At 40.3% G+C, this 17,429-nt stretch overlaps 1 protein-coding gene across 2 annotated transcripts in view; it reads left to right on the plus strand.

Annotated features, from left to right (window-relative positions):
- Nucleotides 1-17,429, plus strand: part of TRPC4AP (transient receptor potential cation channel subfamily C member 4 associated protein) — a 35,899-nt gene that overhangs the window by 8,107 nt on the left and 10,363 nt on the right. The window contains exons 1-10 of one of the 2 annotated variants that reach the window (XM_083801251.1): nucleotides 1,034-1,131; nucleotides 1,248-1,376; nucleotides 1,634-1,750; nucleotides 4,296-4,353; nucleotides 5,502-5,557; nucleotides 7,155-7,283; nucleotides 8,457-8,658; nucleotides 10,876-11,064; nucleotides 12,713-12,855; nucleotides 16,756-16,887. In XM_083801251.1, the coding sequence (XP_083657377.1) occupies nucleotides 1,129-1,131; nucleotides 1,248-1,376; nucleotides 1,634-1,750; nucleotides 4,296-4,353; nucleotides 5,502-5,557; nucleotides 7,155-7,283; nucleotides 8,457-8,658; nucleotides 10,876-11,064; nucleotides 12,713-12,855; nucleotides 16,756-16,887 (1,158 nt within the window). In that variant the 5' untranslated portion in view covers nucleotides 1,034-1,128. Of the gene's footprint in view, nucleotides 1-1,033; nucleotides 1,132-1,247; nucleotides 1,377-1,633; nucleotides 1,751-4,295; nucleotides 4,354-5,501; nucleotides 5,558-7,154; nucleotides 7,284-8,456; nucleotides 8,659-10,875; nucleotides 11,065-12,712; nucleotides 12,856-16,755; nucleotides 16,888-17,429 lie in introns of those variants that run through there. The other variant, XM_083801250.1, reaches the window with a different exon arrangement.

Consider the following 17,429-nt stretch of genomic DNA (forward strand, 5'->3'; position numbering starts at 1 on the left):
CCTGGCTGTTAACTATTAACAATGAGCATTAAAGCAGGCTGGAAGGAAACAATGCGGGTTAACTGACCCAGAGTGAGAGCAGCTGAGAAGCGTGGGTCTAGGAGCGAGGAAAAATTCACCAGTGTGGCACTGAAGTAAGGTCTTGCTGGCCTGAGGATTGGCTTTTTTTTTATTTTTTAATTTTTATTTTTATTTGAAAGGTATATAAAATTTTGTAAAACCAGCCAGAGGTCTTGCTGGCTTATTGTTGCTGGTTATTGTTGTCTCCTCTCCTCTTCTCTACAAGGATAAATCCTCACTTCAGGTTTGTCTCAGTACCTCCAGTGAAGTAACGTTAAGCAGAGGGGCTAAATTCTGGTTCACGTTAACTGGACCGGGGACTTGATGAAGAGTTCCTCCTTCGGAGCACCCGCTGGAATTAACCTGCAGTGTTCAGCCTTTGCAACGCCTGCTGTAGATTTTTCAGTGCTCTAAGCAGAGTATTCACTAGTCTTGTGCTGCTACTTCGTTTGTTCAGGTGTAAAATACTGTGGAGGAGGAAGAAAATCGGAGGACGTTTGCAAACACTGCAGTAAGAAATGCTAAGGTGTTGTTGGTGATCGCAGCCTGCTTCCCAGGGGTAACGGCGGTGCTGTTCTGCCGGTGCAGCTGTCGGTCTGCAGTTACCAGCAGCCCAGGGCTGCAGAGGGACTTCTCACTGGGGTGTTGATACATTCCTCAGGAGTGCTTGTACATCTTCGTGGTTTGGGCCATTGCTAGGACCAGCAGTGGCTTCAGGGATTTGACCGAGGAAATGCTCATTACTGGTTGAACGTAACGAGTAATGAAGTCTTTCTGTCTTCAGTGCGTGCTCTCTGCTTCAGTCCAGTGTTGTTTGCGATAGTGTCAAGGTCCCCAGTTTCCTTCTTCAGTGACCTGTCAATCAGAGGTACACTAGTGGAATTATTTAGAGATTATTATGTTTCCATAATAACTAATAACTAAGTATATATTTGAATAAGTAAGTATTTGAAGTGATAACATCTGCTTTAAGCCCTGTCCCACACGAGATACGTCGACCATCTGTAAAATTCTGCTGCTACCAGTCCTGGATAGATTGCTGTTTGGGAAGAGGTGCTGCATTTTCTGATGGTACAGACTACGACATGTGATTGTCTGTGATATTCCAATATTGGAATTATGGGCAGGTTGTTTTCCTGGGTGTTATGCACTGGACATGTGGGAATTATATTCGTCCTTTGTTGCAGATCACAGAGGCCTTGTTAAAGGAAAGAGATAAACAAGCAAAATGGAATGGGATTCCCTTACTGTTGCAAAAGCTGTACGAGCATAGCCACCCAAACAGCGACTTCTCCCAGTGCCAAAGCATCTTAAAGGTATTGCCTGCTGTGTTCTGGAATGGGGTGGTTTTTTTGTTGTTAACTTTCTTTAAAGGCTAGTATGATGATACACTGTGACTTTTGAAAGTGTTTGCATGATAGTACCTGTGAACTGGATGCGAATAATAGCTAGGAATGTGTGTAATTGATTAGTCACTAGATCACATGGATAGTCTGAGAAAGTTGTGTTTATACTGATGAATAGTTTTCTCTATGAATCATTTCTTTTGTTTGTATTTTTAAACTGCATACAGGAAATTTCTCCACTTCTCTCGATGGAAGCCATGGCATTTGTTACAGAAGATAGAAAAGCTGCTCAAGAGTCCACTTTCCCAAATACGTACACCTTTGATTTGTTTGGAGGAGTTGATGTAAGTGTGGCTGGTTGTGTTTTTGTTTGGTTTTGTTGCTTTTTTTTTTGCTTTTTTTTTTCTCTTTTTTCAGAGATACCAGGGCATTTCTGTATGGTAGTCATGCAGTTGCTAAATCTGTAAATGACACCTTTGAGACTCGTGAAGTTTCTAAATGCAAGCTACAGAAGCATTTTACTGATTTGATGTTAGTAATTACAGTTGTGCCTATTTGAGTTGTTCAAAATGTGAAAAAGGTGTATTTTCCAATGTATTACATCATCAAAAGCAAAATACTGTTTTTTATGTTGTAAATTTGATTGTTTCTTCAGGTAGCCTGCTTGTAACTTGAGAGACGAGACCTCTAGGGTCTTCAACAGTTTCAAATGATTTCTAGTTGAAAGGTTAAATACTACAGTCACTACTAAAGCACCAAGAATGACACTGAAGGGAATGTCTTTGTTTTTAAGCATACTAGTACACTCCTGGCAAGGTTGTCTCTTTATTTCTGCCATGCAATGCGCGCTGCTTCATCTATGGAAAAATTTTTAAGCAGGGCTGCTAGGTTTATGTGTAGATGTTTTGGCAATTTATCTCCTTGTTTATCTGTTGTAGTTTGGCATTACAAATATATCCAAGTTTGCTCAATTTTATTGTGACAGACACTAGGATCTTTCCTTAGAAATGTATGATTTGTGTTTTTCAGGCAACTGATGAACTTCAGTTTTGTTTTGTCTAGCAGTCTTTGCTACTTCTCTCTTGTTACGCTTAATGGGCCTTTATTTCAACAAGACATCTATTTAGGATATGTTATTTTGAAAATAACACTAGCTTAGTTGCTGGAATCATGTCATTTGAGGACAACATTCTTCAGCTACCCAAACAATTTAGAACGTAGTATGAAAATGCTTAAAAACAATACTTTTTATTTTTAAACAGAAAAAGTGATGCTTTCTATTAAAGTGTTTTTACCATAAAAATGCACTGAAAAAGGCCTTGTTTCATATTTAAATGTGTATGTATATTTGTTTTTTTGATAGTTAAGGGGAGTGATTTGGTGGTTTGTTTTTTTTGTTTGGTTGTTTTTTTGTTTTTCTTTTTAGCTTTCTTGGGTAACAGTCAGCTTTCTGACTATAACAATAGATACCTGGTTCCTAATTACCTGGTACTGTGGTGAGAGATTTGGCTGGTCCAAGTGGGTTTAATCTGGTTAAAGGTAGTGTTAGAAGGTAGCGGTAGGTGCTTTTGAAAGTCCTACTTTAGGACCTGAAAGGCAGTTAGTCTGATCTACTAGTTCTGTGTGTGCCACGTACTGATTCTGTGTTGGGATATTTCAAACCATGAAGTATCAGTAACTTCGGAAGACACTAGACTTGCAGTGTACTCCATAGCATCACACTAGAATGTGTGATAGCATGTTTGTGTAGATACTTTCAGATTCAGACAGCCTTTACATCAAAGAAGAACAAAAGCACATTTGTGCATCATCCCTTTATATGAATTATTGTAAAATACTGCCTGAGAGTACGCGAGCATGTCAATTAATACATGAGCTTTAGGGACTTTGGACATGAATGTGACCCATTTCAAGAAATGAGATCTCGTAACTCCATTTCTGTGGTTTTTTTTTTGTTTTGTTTTTTCTCTGGGTAAGTGAGGCACCCTCTTACCTATGCTCTCTCTGCCTTTGGCCTCTTGCACTTCTTGCTGCATATTGTCGCAGTTTCAGTAGGATGGCTGAAGAAAGCCCTCTCCAAGGATTGTCTGACACCACTGCAGTCCAGTCTCTGGAGTGTATGTGCGAAGCATACCAGTGCTCAAGGATAAGATGATAACTATGTGGTGGATTATAGTACTGAAAAAGAAAGAGATAGGGTATGCTTCTGTGGCAGGATAGAAGAGATCTATACTGCAGCCACTCTTAAAAGACACACTGCTTGCAGTAGATGTTCTTTCCCAGAAGAAGAGCAGGTGGCCTGCATCCCAAGTGTTTATGGATATCTTTGTGTGCTTATCTCGGATACCTGGCCTTGAGGTGTGCATTCTCCTCCTAAAAATTAAGCTGTTAATATGAGCACTACATTAGTGCTGCTGTCATTTTGCTACCCTATTAATTCAACAGTTGCTCTAACAAACACTGAAAAATATATTTTCCTCTTTCAAGTTGAAATATATTTTGAAATCCAGCAAGATTTAGGAAGAGCCCTTTCAAAATCTGCATTTCTTTGCAGATTATTGCTAAAGATTCATTATTTTGGGAAATGCGTGATAGTCATCCTTGATGTTATCTGGATATGTGTGAAAATACATTCTTTGCAGACTCGTGCTTAAAAACTTGCCGGTGGGAGCCTATTTTATACGTATGTTATTCTTTCTGCAGGGTAAATACAACTATTTTTTGGGAATGTAATTTTGACACCACCGGGTTTTTGATTGTAAAATTCCCATCATTCATCTTAGTGACTTCAACAAAGATGGGTCTAAGTTTGAATTTGTCACTGACAAATTAACTATTTATTTGTGTCCCAATGATTATTCCCTTAATTCTTTATCTATTGTTTTACAGCTTTTAGTAGAAATTCTCATGAGACCAACCCTTATGACACAAAAGAAGAAACAAAAAAGTAAGTAAATAGATCTGCTCGTTTTTTTTCCATTTTTGCCTTTTACCCTTTAGTTATTCTATTATATCTAAGGAGTTATTCTATTTTTCTGTTGCTCTTTTCCTTCTATACCACGGATTTCATGTTCCAAAGTGAATCATTGGTTTCTTTATTCTCTGTAGTAGTGATTCATGTTGAGAATTAGGGTAGTAACCTGCTGCAAAATCAGGAGTATTCATGCTGTCAGCATAACTTTTCTCAATGCAGCAAATCTGTAGTCACTTGAAACTTCATCTTACTGTGGCTATAGCTACTGTTAACAATTATTAACAATAAGCCACAAAGCATTGTTTATGTAATAGGAGTTATAGAGATTGTGAGATAATGAAAAATATGCTGTTTTCCTGACCAAGTCACAGTGACTAGTAATTTCCAAATTGCCGTAAAGAGAACTTGCTAATGGGGAGCAGTAGCTTCAGGTCAGCTTTCCTGCTGGAGCAGCTTCAGTTTAGTGTTTCCATTTCTCTTGTCTGTGATTCTGTTGACTCCCTGCAACTCTCCTGAGGAAAGAAAATGTCATGGTATGCGCCGTGGTCCCTGCCCACCAGCCAGGGAACTTCAAAGGTGAAGTAACTTGAACTTGAGCTAGAGGCAGCTGTTCTATGCCCATATGTTTTTTAAATATTAAAATGCTGGAATAAATCAGATTGAAAGCTTTTCTACCAATTCCTGATGCTGCCTGGAGAAAAACACATGGACTAAAGACTGACTTCTTTTCACGTTTAATAATTGGAACTAATTTGTCTCTTATAGCATTTTTTCCATATTGATGAATTTTGAGTTGATTTATGACTTCTTTCCTTCTCTAAAATACTGTTTACAAACCCTGTAATTTTCTGTGCGTGACTAAGAAGTGTGCTAGACCTCAGGTACGTCTCCATCTGCAGTCCTAGGCAGTGGTAGTTCTGGAAGAAAGCAAGCAAACAGAGCAGTTACAGAGTAATTTACTGTGTTTTTTATCTGCAAGACGTTTGCAGGTATGATCCAAGTCAGTAGTTAGCCTGAAATTCTCACTCAGTTTATAGCTATTCATGTCACTACTGTGGATGTTACTGAGCAACATTACTTGTCAAGATAAGACTAGTGAATGTCTGTTTTCTTCTTTGCAGTAAGCGATGACCTCATCAAGGACTGTTTAAGCATACTGTACAACACGTGTATATGTGTAAGTGCAACTGCTATGAAAATGCGTTCTGGCTAGACCAGTGCATCTGCTGTTTTTCATTTGATGTGATTGTTTTATACTTGACAAGACAACAGACAGACTCTTTTAAACATAATTTAAACTTACTCTGAATCTTTTCATTAGAATTCCTTTAGTTAAATATAGGACCACCCTGTATTTTGGATCATTGTTCAAATAATTTGTGTCGTCTTAGGTACGTTGTTAAGCTTAATCTCTCTTGTTTGGATCTTTGTGTGTCCGTGTTCCCATAGGAAATCCATGTCAGCATTTGTTGTATTCAGGCTTAAAATTTGAAACTAGAAATGGATTCCTACAGTCTAACCCAAGCTACAGCTCATCTTGTTCAGTAACAGTGCTCGCAAGCTCTTTAAGTTTGATCCTGCAAATTCTTTGTATGTTGAATCAGTCCAGTTGCGCATTGATGGCAGATCAGTGCCAGCTATTGAAATAGCTTCAGAATTTTAATGGAGAGCTAGAAGGGCATGCCTCTGATTATGCTTACAGGGAACATCCTCAGCATTGTTTAGTTAATCACACAGTTTATTAGGTCATAACCTAGGGAGCATTGTTTAATGGAAAAAAAAACAAGATGATAGTCACTGGACTGGAGCTCTTCCAAAGACATCAACCTTATCTGGAGAGTTTGAGTACTAAGTATCTGTGTACAGATGGGAAGGAGAACAGAGGGAGCACCACCGCCTGCTTGACTTAATAGGATTTTATTTTTTTCCTTAAACTAGAGGTAATGCAACTTCTGCAAACTGTGATTATTGTAATAGTGAAGGAACAAGTTTGCATTTTTTTGGATTAGCTGCTGTTTGATTGATTCACTTTATTATTACCACTCATTTGAATGAGAACTGTTCAGGATCACAGAGGTCTTCTGTGTGCAACATAAACTGTTCTTATGTTTATCTGTAAATATTTAGGAAGTATGTAAGCTAGTCTATTTCTGTGAGCAGTGGTGATAGGTCAGTCACAATAGCCAACTTTGCAAGCACTGAGGATGTAGTTTAAGTTACATTTAATTCCAGAAAAGACTGTCCGTGCTATCAGCAGAGATCAGAGCATGAAAGCTAGCATTACTTAACTCTGTGATGAACCCAAAACTCATGCCTTAGTGTGCTGTAGCATGGCTGATGTGTTCATCACTGAATTCATTAAGGCTGATGCTTTATTCTGGTTGCTTGAAGTCTGCCCAGCTGAGAGGAATGCTAACAGTTAAGGAGGAATCTGGGGACTGCATTTGCATATTATGAAATGGAGCTGATTATAATTTGTATGGGAAACTAGAGGCAAGCCTCTCTGACATGTTTCCAGGCATTCAGTGTTTACTCTTGATTTAAGCAAGTAAACGACTTGCCTTGAGTGAAGGCTCTCATCCTGGAGCCTGTAGTTTTTGCAAGCCTCTTGTTGACTTCAAGCGAGGATTGGAGTTACATTTGGTCACTATAAACACAATGTTTTCAGGAACGGAGGATTTGATAATACATCATCTTAAAACTGTTGTGCATGTGCCTGTAGCATGATGTGTCAAGGTGGGCCCTGACTCTGTGCGCTTCTTGTTGCTTTCTAGACGGAAGGAGTCACAAGGCGACTGGCAGAAAGAAACGACTTTGTGCTGTTCCTGTTTACACTGATGACAAACAAAAAGACATTCCTGCAAACTGCAACACTCATTGAAGATATCTTGGGAGTAAAAAAGGTTTGTTAACTGGTTTCTTATTTTTGCATGGCTTTTCAGGCCAGTGGAGAAAATACAGCTGTTTCTGTGAAGGGTTGCTGAAAATAATTCTCAAAGCTAGCATTCTCACTTCTTGTAGCTTCTTTGAAGCATGCCTGTTTACACTGATCATTAGCTTTAATCACAGATCAGACAGAAGCCAAACTATGTATGTGGTATCATATTTGTAATGCTTTTGCGTAGCTTGCAGAGGATGATGGGGGGAGTGGATACGTAGCTCATTATTAAATCATGGCCAATATTTCAAATAAAGAAAATGGAACTCATCCAAATTCATCTTTTTAGTCCTTTCCTTTTGATTACGTTCCAGATATTTCAGTAGTCTTGCAGACATCCAGAAAGCTTCCTGTGCTTCTTTCCCTTACCTTGGGTTTTGTTATCTCCCTGAGATTACTTGAGGTTGTTTGCTGTAGGCAGGGGGAACAGACAATGAGGTCTTCTGTGTGAGCTGGGTTTTTGAACTTGTACTGAAAACCTTGCTGATGTCATTACAGCGTAGTACCCTAATGTGGTGCAAAGAAAACTTCAGAGGTGGAACCCTGGGAAAATTGTCAACAAAATGTATCAACAAAATGTACATTATGTGGAGAGGGTCAGGGTCTTGTAGCTAGCTTGTCACTGTTTTTTTCAGAGTAAAGTCGAGGATATTGCACTTCTAAAGAAGTAAACAAGCTTAGTTTATCTGAATGTAAATAACAAATTTTGAAAATAATTTTTATATCTTTTAATGAACAAGACTGAGGGAGGGAAATCTAGGAGCCTGTTCTCATCTGTAAGCTTCTAAGAAACTACAGGCAGAAGCGGAAAACTCAGATTTGAAACTTTAAATGCAAATGGTCTGTTAAATGATTAAAAAAAAAAAAAAGGCCCCCAAATTTGACTTAAATGCAGAGCCCTTAAAGTCTTTAAAGGATAGATATATATGCTTCTGGAATTAATAAACATAAATGACACCAGTTGTAAAGTAACAGCTGTTTTCAGAGTTCATTTGCCACTGCTTGTGTGCTTCTGTTTTACTAACATTGAAATAACACAGATCTCACCACAGAGAAGCTGTAGATGAAGCTTTCAGGCTGTGTTGTACCTTCTCCTATTGAACATCATGCACAACTTAGATTACATTGCCTCTTTCAGGAAATGATACAACTGGATGATATACCCAATCTTGCAAGCCTTGTGTCTAGTTTTGATCAGCAGCAGCTTGCAAATTTCTGCAGGATCCTCGCTGTCACAATTTCTGAACTTGACACAGGAAGTGATGACAAGCACACGCTGCTTGCCAAAAATGCTCAGCAGAAAAAAAACTTGGGACCTTCTCGAGCTGAAGTTAATCAAGGTAACTGTTACATTGTGAACAAATGCAGAATAATCACAATAATGTAAAATTTCCCTCTTCTCAACCTTAGATCTATAATGTGTGTTTTTAGCAGTTACTGTAAGCATTCTGTCTTACAAAGCGTTTGTCTTCAGTTTCTTTGAGCAATTCCTGGAGACAGTCTCTGTTAATGAAACTTCCTAGCTTTCAGTTTCAGATGCAGTTAGTAGTTAGGTGAGTTGAGTCAGTCATTTCAGCAATCTTTGATCAGCTGAATGGCTTAAAATAATTGGATTTGTTTTCTATTGCTTGGTTGCTTCCATGGCCTTCCCTTTAGCAGCTCTCAGTAATTTCATGTCCTCCTTAACATACGAGTTCCTGAACTAAATCTCTACAACCATCACAGTTGCTGTCAGAGTAGTTCCTTCTCTGATTTTTATCGGGCATTGTCATGAGCAGGATGTCTGTCTATCAACAAGAAAAGTATGTTTGTTAGTCACTTGTCTACCCTTACCATGCTAGCCTTTGAAATCTGTGGGTCTAATCTAAACTTTAACTGTGGGCAGAGTGCAGATTTTCTTATTTTTCCAAGTACAGACGCAGGAGCCTTGCTCAGATGCAGAAGTCCTAAATTCATACTCAACCTTCTAGGCAAGACATTAAATTAAAATACCATCAAAGGTGGAATCTGCTGTTTTCAGCTCTTGATATACTGAAAATCTTTTGAGCTTCTGAAGCAGACATTTGCATAGGTCCAGGTCACACCATTTCAAGATGCACAAAAAGGGGTTTTGGAGCTGTTTTTCCCGTCTTCTAATGTTCTGTATTAGCCATGAAGAAGAAAGCTCTGTTCACAACCACTGCCAGCTATAGAGCATCCAAGTGAAAGATGGGTAGAATAATATGGCAGGTGGAAGCTGAGAAACTTTAAAGGGGGGTGGTGGTGTATTGTCTTCTGCCTTGCGATCACCAGAGCTTGCTTGTAAAGAGCAATGCACAAGTATGTCTAGGTGTGGGTACAAAGTTTAATTTAAATTAGTTGAACTGAATAAGCTTGGACCCTGTAGAGCTGAACTTGGCTGAGCAAATGTTTAACTGACCATTTTCTGTTTGCACAGTCAGAGACTGTATCTAAGACTGAAAAGCATATTCCATTTAAAAATCTTTATTAGGGAGTTTATTCTTTCCAAGATGGTAATAGTGGGCAGAATCACAGCTTTTTTACATAGTGTTCATGGCTAAATTCTTTGTCCTTTTGTACGTTATGTTGCGAGTATGAAGACTTAGCCGTATATTTACCTCAGTGTGACTTGACTTCTTTGCCCAGAGAGGTTGTGGATGCCCCATCGCTGGAGGTGTTCAAGACCAGTCTGGATGAGGCCCTGGGCAACCTGATGTAGTGGGTGGCGTCCCTGCCCATTGCAGGGGGTTGGAACTGGATGATCATTGAGGTCCCTTCCAACCCAAGCTGTTTTATGATATAATAAACAGGTCCTGTAATTAAGTCATTCTGTGAAAACTTTAGGACAAAATGCATGTACTAGCACACACTAAGCCACCCAGAGATTTTGCAGATCAGTGACTTCTGTCCTTGAACTGCTGTTTCTGAAGGTGCAGTTCACAACAATTACAACGCTCTAACTTGGAGCTGCCATCATGTGCTCCCCTCCTATTCTACTTTCTGATGAACTAGTTTGGGAAACAAATACTTAAAATGCGAAGAGCTTTCCAGCCAGCTACAGAAGTGGGCTAGTTCAGTTTGCTATGAGGCAAACACCGCAGGAGGCAAAATGAAGGAGGTGGCATCACACACAGAAAGGAGGAGGGTGGAGCTGGCCCTTTCAAGGGCTGCTGCTTTATTTCTGCCTGCTTAATTTTCAGCCAGATCGGTTTCTTGATATTGACTCACTATGGGTTAGAAAACAGCAGTGTCAGCGAAAGGGAATTGTCCAGAAACAAGCAGTTAGAATGGGTAGAATTGTTTTTTTATCCAGTGTAAGTCCAACGTAGACCAGTTTAGTGCTGATGGAATTATGCCTAGCGTATGTACGCTCTCTCCCAGTTCTTAAGAGGAGAGCGTACCAACTACTTCAATCTTTGGATCTTTTTAACTAGATAGAATTTGTTCATGTGTACTTTTCTGTATTTCTAATGTAGGTATTTTGGTACCTGTCAGTAGAGAGGTTTTAATGACTGTTGTTGGTGATCCTGAGTCATAATATAATTTTTCTTTTTCAGCTACGCTTCTGAATATTCCAGGCTTCATTGAGCGATTATGCAAACTGGCAACACGGAAGGTATCTGAAACAAGGGGTACTTCCAGCTTCCTTCAGGAGTTAGAAGAATGGTATACCTGGCTGGACAATGCGCTTGTGCTTGATGCACTGATGAGAGTGGCAAATGAAGAGGCAGAGCAGAGCAGTACAGGTATCTGGCTTGCATTCCTCTAGCCACCATTAACAGTGCATATTTTATTTTCTTCAGTATTTGTCATTTGTTGCTTTTCCTTTCAACCAGTATTGATTCCACATTTCTTGCATGCAAGACTGCCATATCAGCATTTAGGTCTGCCTCTGTTTTGTTCTCATGTAGCACTGATTAATTTTCACGAGCTGAAGCTAGCAAAAGGAAAAGAAGTGTTCCAAGGTAAACTGTGCCCTTTGTATGGCTAGATAACGCTTACTTATAATGCTTACTTGTAACACTACATCCTTAGAATTAGTCTTCCCCCAGAGTGACAAGAACACGTCTGAGGTAAGTGACTTTACCAGAATTTGCTCTAAAACTTAGGCTGATGGAATTTATTCCATATACTTCATACCAAGGAAGTGACCCCTTCTTTAAAAAGGAAAGGTTGTTCCAGAGGAGTGTATGGAAGTGTTAATACAAACTTAGGAAAAAGCTTTAAAGCAAGTGCCTGGTTTGTTTTTTTCACCCTTCAATATTACAAAATTGCAATGTATGTTTTACTTAATTCAAAGCACTAAATAACGGAATGAAAATTATCCCCAAAATTTGATAGCTAAATCTTTGTTTTTTACTTCTTTAGAAGTTTTCTTCTTTATCCATCTTTGTTAGTTTTGCAGAAACTATTTTAAAAAATTGAAAGTGCACAAAAAATGAAGTATATGCTCCAACAGCATCTTGTACATACCTTTATACACCATCTTGGTGCAAACTGGAGACCGCTTAGTAGTCTGAAACAGAATTCACCAGGCAATTTCGCAGAGGTGCAACGTGCCCTGTTGCAGCTCTTGACCCACAAAATCAGTTAGCAAGCAAACCTAGACATACTTTCCCAGAATACTGCCTCAGTCTCTAGTGGCTTGTGGCTTAGGGATTTATGAGTCAAAGGTAATGTCTATACTTTTTAGCCTTTGATGGTTTTGTTCCTCTGTGTTCTCGTCTGGTGACTGTTCCTTCCCATGGGTTTAAAAAGCATTTACACTGTCCTCTGGCAGGGCAGTTCGTGGCTTAGTTATGAATTGTGTAAAGAGCTAACTCCATTCTGAACTGCAACCTGCAGATTTCACTGTCCCCGTTTCTGTGTGTCACTCATGATTTCATCACATTTTCTACTTACAGTTGTGGCATGTTACATCCAATTTCTCCCTTTAGCAATGTAATAGGGCTATGAAAATACTTAACTGTGGCCTCCGTATGCTTGTATTGAGGTACAAAATGGAAGTAGGCGAATAATAAATGCTTCTGATAATCTCACACTTATTTTTATTACCTTTTCTGCCAAGTTCTTTCTGATGCAGTATTCTATTATTCATATTAGGTGATCCTAGTTATTTTATGTAGGTGATGCCATTTACCTTACTATAGAAAACTTAAATAGTTTTAAAAAATCAAACTTTATCTCTTCTAAAGTTCCAGCTATATTTTTCCTCTTCTCTTGCATTTAATTTAAATTGGTTATTTGTTGTATGCCAATAGTTTTAGTTGTGAAGAGGATTCAGGCAGACTTGCTGGTCTTACATCTGTGGTGTCTGAGTGTAAAAGTAATAACTGTAACGAATCCTTTCCTGTTGAAACTGCCTCAGGCTCACATCTTTGCCATCTTGTTCAGAGTCTTCTGATGAAAGTGGATTGGCCAACACCTCAACACGAACACAGCTTCCACAGTCTATGAAGATCATGCACGAGATTATGTATAAGCTGGAGGTGTTGTATGTTCTCTGTGTGTTGCTCATGGGGAGACAAAGGAATCAGGTGAGCATTTGCAAATGATCACACATGCAAAAGTTGATGATGTCTCTGTAAACCTAAGTGCTTATTAATTAGGTCATGGACAGAGAAACATGAAGGGCAAAGCTCAAGGCATAAAGCTGGACAAATCCTATCATTGCAGTGATGCACAAACAAATAGGCAGTGTTTTGTTGCTGAGAATGAGCCATTGGGCAGGACTTGTTCAGCACAGCTTGTGACAGCGTGGGGGTGGAGAGCTGCTGTGGAGCTGCTGCTGTGGTGCGAGATGGATGCAGAGCAACAAAAGCTAATGGCAGGCCTTGACCTGGTACATACGTGAAGGTACTCATGAGCTGCCCTAATCTGCAGCATTAAGTGACAGAAGTGCCTCATCCAGGAAGCCTCCTGGATCTGGTTTTGAGAAAGTGTGTGGCCATACCTGCGGGAGTTGCCTGGTAGGGTTTTCCTCCTCCTCCCAACATGCTGCTGACCTGCTTGGACAGAACCCCACCAGGCATTCCACTTGGGCTTCTTTCACTTTTGGAAGTCCTCTGGGGTCGTTTTTACACTGGTGACTTTTGTGGTACATTTCCGTGCCTCAGCCAAGTGAGCATGTCATTAAACTCTCAGCTGAGAGGATACACTTCAGTTTTGTCAGGACTAACTTTTCACTGCATAGAAATCCCACTCATCTGTTCCTTTTGCATTTCTTGCCTTTGAAGTGAAAAATTAATAATTTGTTCCCTACCTTACGTAACTTCTGGAGAACCAGTCACTGCAGCTTGGCTATAGTTGGGATTTAAACAGGTCAAAAGCATATTGTGAAGGGAAAGGAGAAGCAATCTGTTGGTGCAGTTTTGACAGATTTCCAGTGCTGGCAGTCTGCTCAGCTCAGCAGAGCAGCTTGGAATAGCTGGGTATTAGGATGCCCTAGAGACTGGGAGGATCACATTTTTTCAAGTTCTTGCAGGGTTGTTGTATTGGGCAAGAGTAGCTGTGTTTGGGGGCTGTTGCTTGAGCACATTCATCCTGAGCATTTTGTTCTTTGCTAGTAACCTCCCACCCTATAGGACTCACAAATACTCATTACAGGCAGTCCTTTAAATTTCTTAATCTGAATTCAAAGTAAAAGTGTGTTTGAAGTACAGTTTTGCAACATAACTAACCTGTTGACAGTAAACCTACAAATGGATACTTAGCATTAAAATTAAGTAGATTCTGTTTAATACTAGCCAGAGGAAGCTAGCAATTCTTGCAGAAACCACAATTGCTACCATAAGAAACTTTTATTCCTGTTGTTAGTCCTTTTAGGAGGAAAAAAAGGGTAAAACTGGCATGCAGTTCTCTTCTTCTCCAGGGTTCATTCAGGACTGGAGTTGAATTGTTGTGAGATTTAAAGTTACTCACTCCCAAATGTTTTTTGTCCAGAGTCAGGTCCTTTTGTAAAATCCACTGCTTCTGTTTGAACATAATAATATCCATCGTTCTTTATCTGCATTTCAGGAACTTGTGTGGCAGATGTAAATCTATTCCCCTTCTTGAGAGGAAGTCAGATTAAGAATCAGAACTGAGCTGTTCCTTGTTGAGCTGAGCTTCTGTAAGCAGGTAGTGGCAGTGTCTGCGACAGCACTCATACTGACAAGCATTTCAGCTGCTCTCTTTTTCTATCAGGAGATAAAAGCATAGGATCTGTAACATCAGTCTTCCAGTCTGAGCAGCCAAAGATCTTAATAGTTGAATATTGGAATAATTTTGTGCAGTTTCTAAAGGGCGTCACAAATCTGCTTCAGTCCGCTGTGGTAATCAATATAATGGTCTGACATTTGCTTGAAGCATGATGCAGCTTCCTAAACTAAACCTGCTGCTGGATGTTTACTCTAAATCCTTGGTTTGAACTTGACTGACTTGCGTAAATTGAAAACTGCTCACAGTGACTTGGCTCCTACCTGCTGCCATGTTGGGAATGATCACACCCTTGGGGATAAGTGGTGTGTCACTGCAGATCTCTGCCTCTGCTCCCTTCTCATTATGGTCACACCCTAAATTACTCTCCTCATACATTTTTCTAGGCTGTCTTGCATGTCTCTATTGTGACAGATAATCAGTTGTTTTACTTGCTCCTGCTACAGGGAGACAAACCGTGTACAGTAGAAGCTCGTAATAGCTTTAGGGGCGAGAAAGTAATAGAGCAATTTATGAGGCCGGGCAGCAACAGGGGAAAGAAAGGCAAAGGAGTTTGAAGGATGGGTATGGAGCAGGGATTGTCTTGGCATCCCTGGATGCAGTTGTTTAATGAGCTTGGGGTCATGGGGGGAGCATGATCCAAAGGCAGTGACTGTGACTCAGGAGCTTTGTCACGCAGCAGTCTGTCAGGGGAGAGCTTAAGAGTTCAGCAAACTAAAAGTAAACTGAATACATTTCAGATCAGGGAGGTGTCAATTGGATTGAGTGGTTCACGCTCTGTGTGGGAAGGAGCAGGTTCCCGAGCTAAAACAAGGAATGCAGAGAGCTCCTTCTGTAGCAGGGGACTGAGGCTTTCACAGACAGCTCACACACTTGGTTTCATCCTGTGGGGCTTGTGCCAAGCTGGCTGCTGAGGGATGGGACTGCAGGGGAGTGCTTTGTCCAGACATTCATAGAGTCACAGAACAGCTTGGGTTGGAAGGGACCTTAAAGACCATCAGTTCCACCCCCCTGCCACGGGCAGGGATGCCATCAGGTTGCCCAGGGCCTACGAGCTGCTTTCCTCAGAGCTGCTTCTGTTGGAGGCTTGTGACTGGATCAAAGGACTAGAAAGTGCCCTCAGATAAGGGAGTGCAGGACTCCAAGCTTCACAGTCTGTCAGGGTGGCTTGAGTGCGGTGGGAAGGAGCTGCGTGCTTCCTCCAATGCGATACTCACAGAGATGCCCAGAAGCAGGAATGTTTCCAGGTAGATGGGAAAGTTGGTGGCTGCAGCCAAAAGGAACACAGAAGCCCATCAGCTATGCTGCTAACAAGAATAAGAATGAAAAGCTGTAAAATAGTGCTGGCTTTAATACTTTTGATTCATTCAGGTACTTGAGGAAAACAGAGCAAAGTTGAGTGGTCTGCTTAAGTACTGCTAGTTAGGATGCTACATCTCAAGGACGGCCTAGCTTAATGTTTAGGTGACTTAATTTTAAGGAACATAGCCTTTACTGCATTGGGCAGGTGATTTTTACGGCTTGTTGGGCTTCACAGTCATGCATGATTTTCACTTACACTGCCTCTCAAGGGATGCTGCTTGTCATAGGCGTCCAACTGATGAGGATCCCATTTATATTTCTCATACTCCTCATCCTCCTAAGTGCTTACTTCAGAAGTATCAAAGCTTGGACTGTAGGTCCAAGCCGTTCACACCAGAATTATTAGCTCTGTAGTCTGTTTCAAATATGTTGAGGTTGTGTTACTGCTAGGCTCTGCTTTGCTAAGGACTCCTGCCTAGGTTACATGCACAAAAAGTGTATCAGTATTTTATGTTGTCTTCAAAGGGCTGCCTCGGCTTTAGCTGTGTGAACTAGAAGGGCAGAGGATGCTCAGTGGGTGACTGGCAGCAGAATGTTTGCAGCTTGGTTTTGTGATGGCACAGAAGTTGTGTGTGGATGTATTTTCAGTGCCTTACAAGTGATCGCCCAATTTCCAAAGCTTGTCCTAGAGTCAGAGTGGTTAATTCAAAAAGCAGCTCACAGTTTTCTCACAGAATGTGTTTCCTGTCCATGACCAACAGATTGAAGCTAATGATGCATCATGATCAGTATGCATGCTACCATGCACACATGCTATTCAATAAAGAATTGACTTTCTGTTGTCAGAGGATGATGTAGTTGTGCACATTTGTTTTCCAGACTGTTATATCTGTATTTGAGGCTGAAGCAAGCGAGTACTTCCTTCTCTTCTCTTCCAGGTTCATAAAATGATAGCGGAGTTCAGACTGATTCCTGGCCTCAATAATTTGTTTGACAAACTGATCTGGAGGAAGCATTCAGCATCAGCTCTTGTTCTGCATGGACACAATCAAAATTGTGACTGTAGCCCAGTGAGTAACTTTTTAAGTACTGTGTTGGATTTTGATGTTATTACGTAATAACTCTGAGGGATTGTACTGAGTAACTGAATGCCTTTATAAGTTAAGTGAGGTACAGTAGGACTCAGGTTTTTTGGTTTTTCTAATGCAAATTACTGTTTTCACTGAAGTCTTTATCTGTGGTTCATTCTAACAAGTTAGCAGAGGGCAATTTAGCCTCTCTCCAATCTCTCAGTTTGGGAGTTGTGAAAGGGGTAAATTTTTTTTGTCTCTGGAGGCAAAAGTGGAAAAAGACCAAAACTAACGAAATGATAGCTGCTGGGTCTAGCAAGGAGAGCCACAGAGCAAAAAACAAATTGCAAAGAGTTGCGTTGTTTTTGTTATTCAAAGCTAGATACCCTAAACCAGTAAGTATAGTGAGGATGGTTTTTTTGTCTTTGTGGTGAGAAGAAATTAACTGTTACATACATAGGCTTGCAAGTAGCCTCCTCTTCTGTTCTATTTTTGGGAAGCCTGCAAAGTGCACCCTTCTCCTTTTATGCAAGTCATTTGCT

The sequence above is a fragment of the Anser anser genome, assembly GCF_964211835.1.
Source record: "Anser anser genome assembly, chromosome: 16".
Taxonomy (NCBI): Eukaryota; Metazoa; Chordata; class Aves; order Anseriformes; family Anatidae; genus Anser; species Anser anser.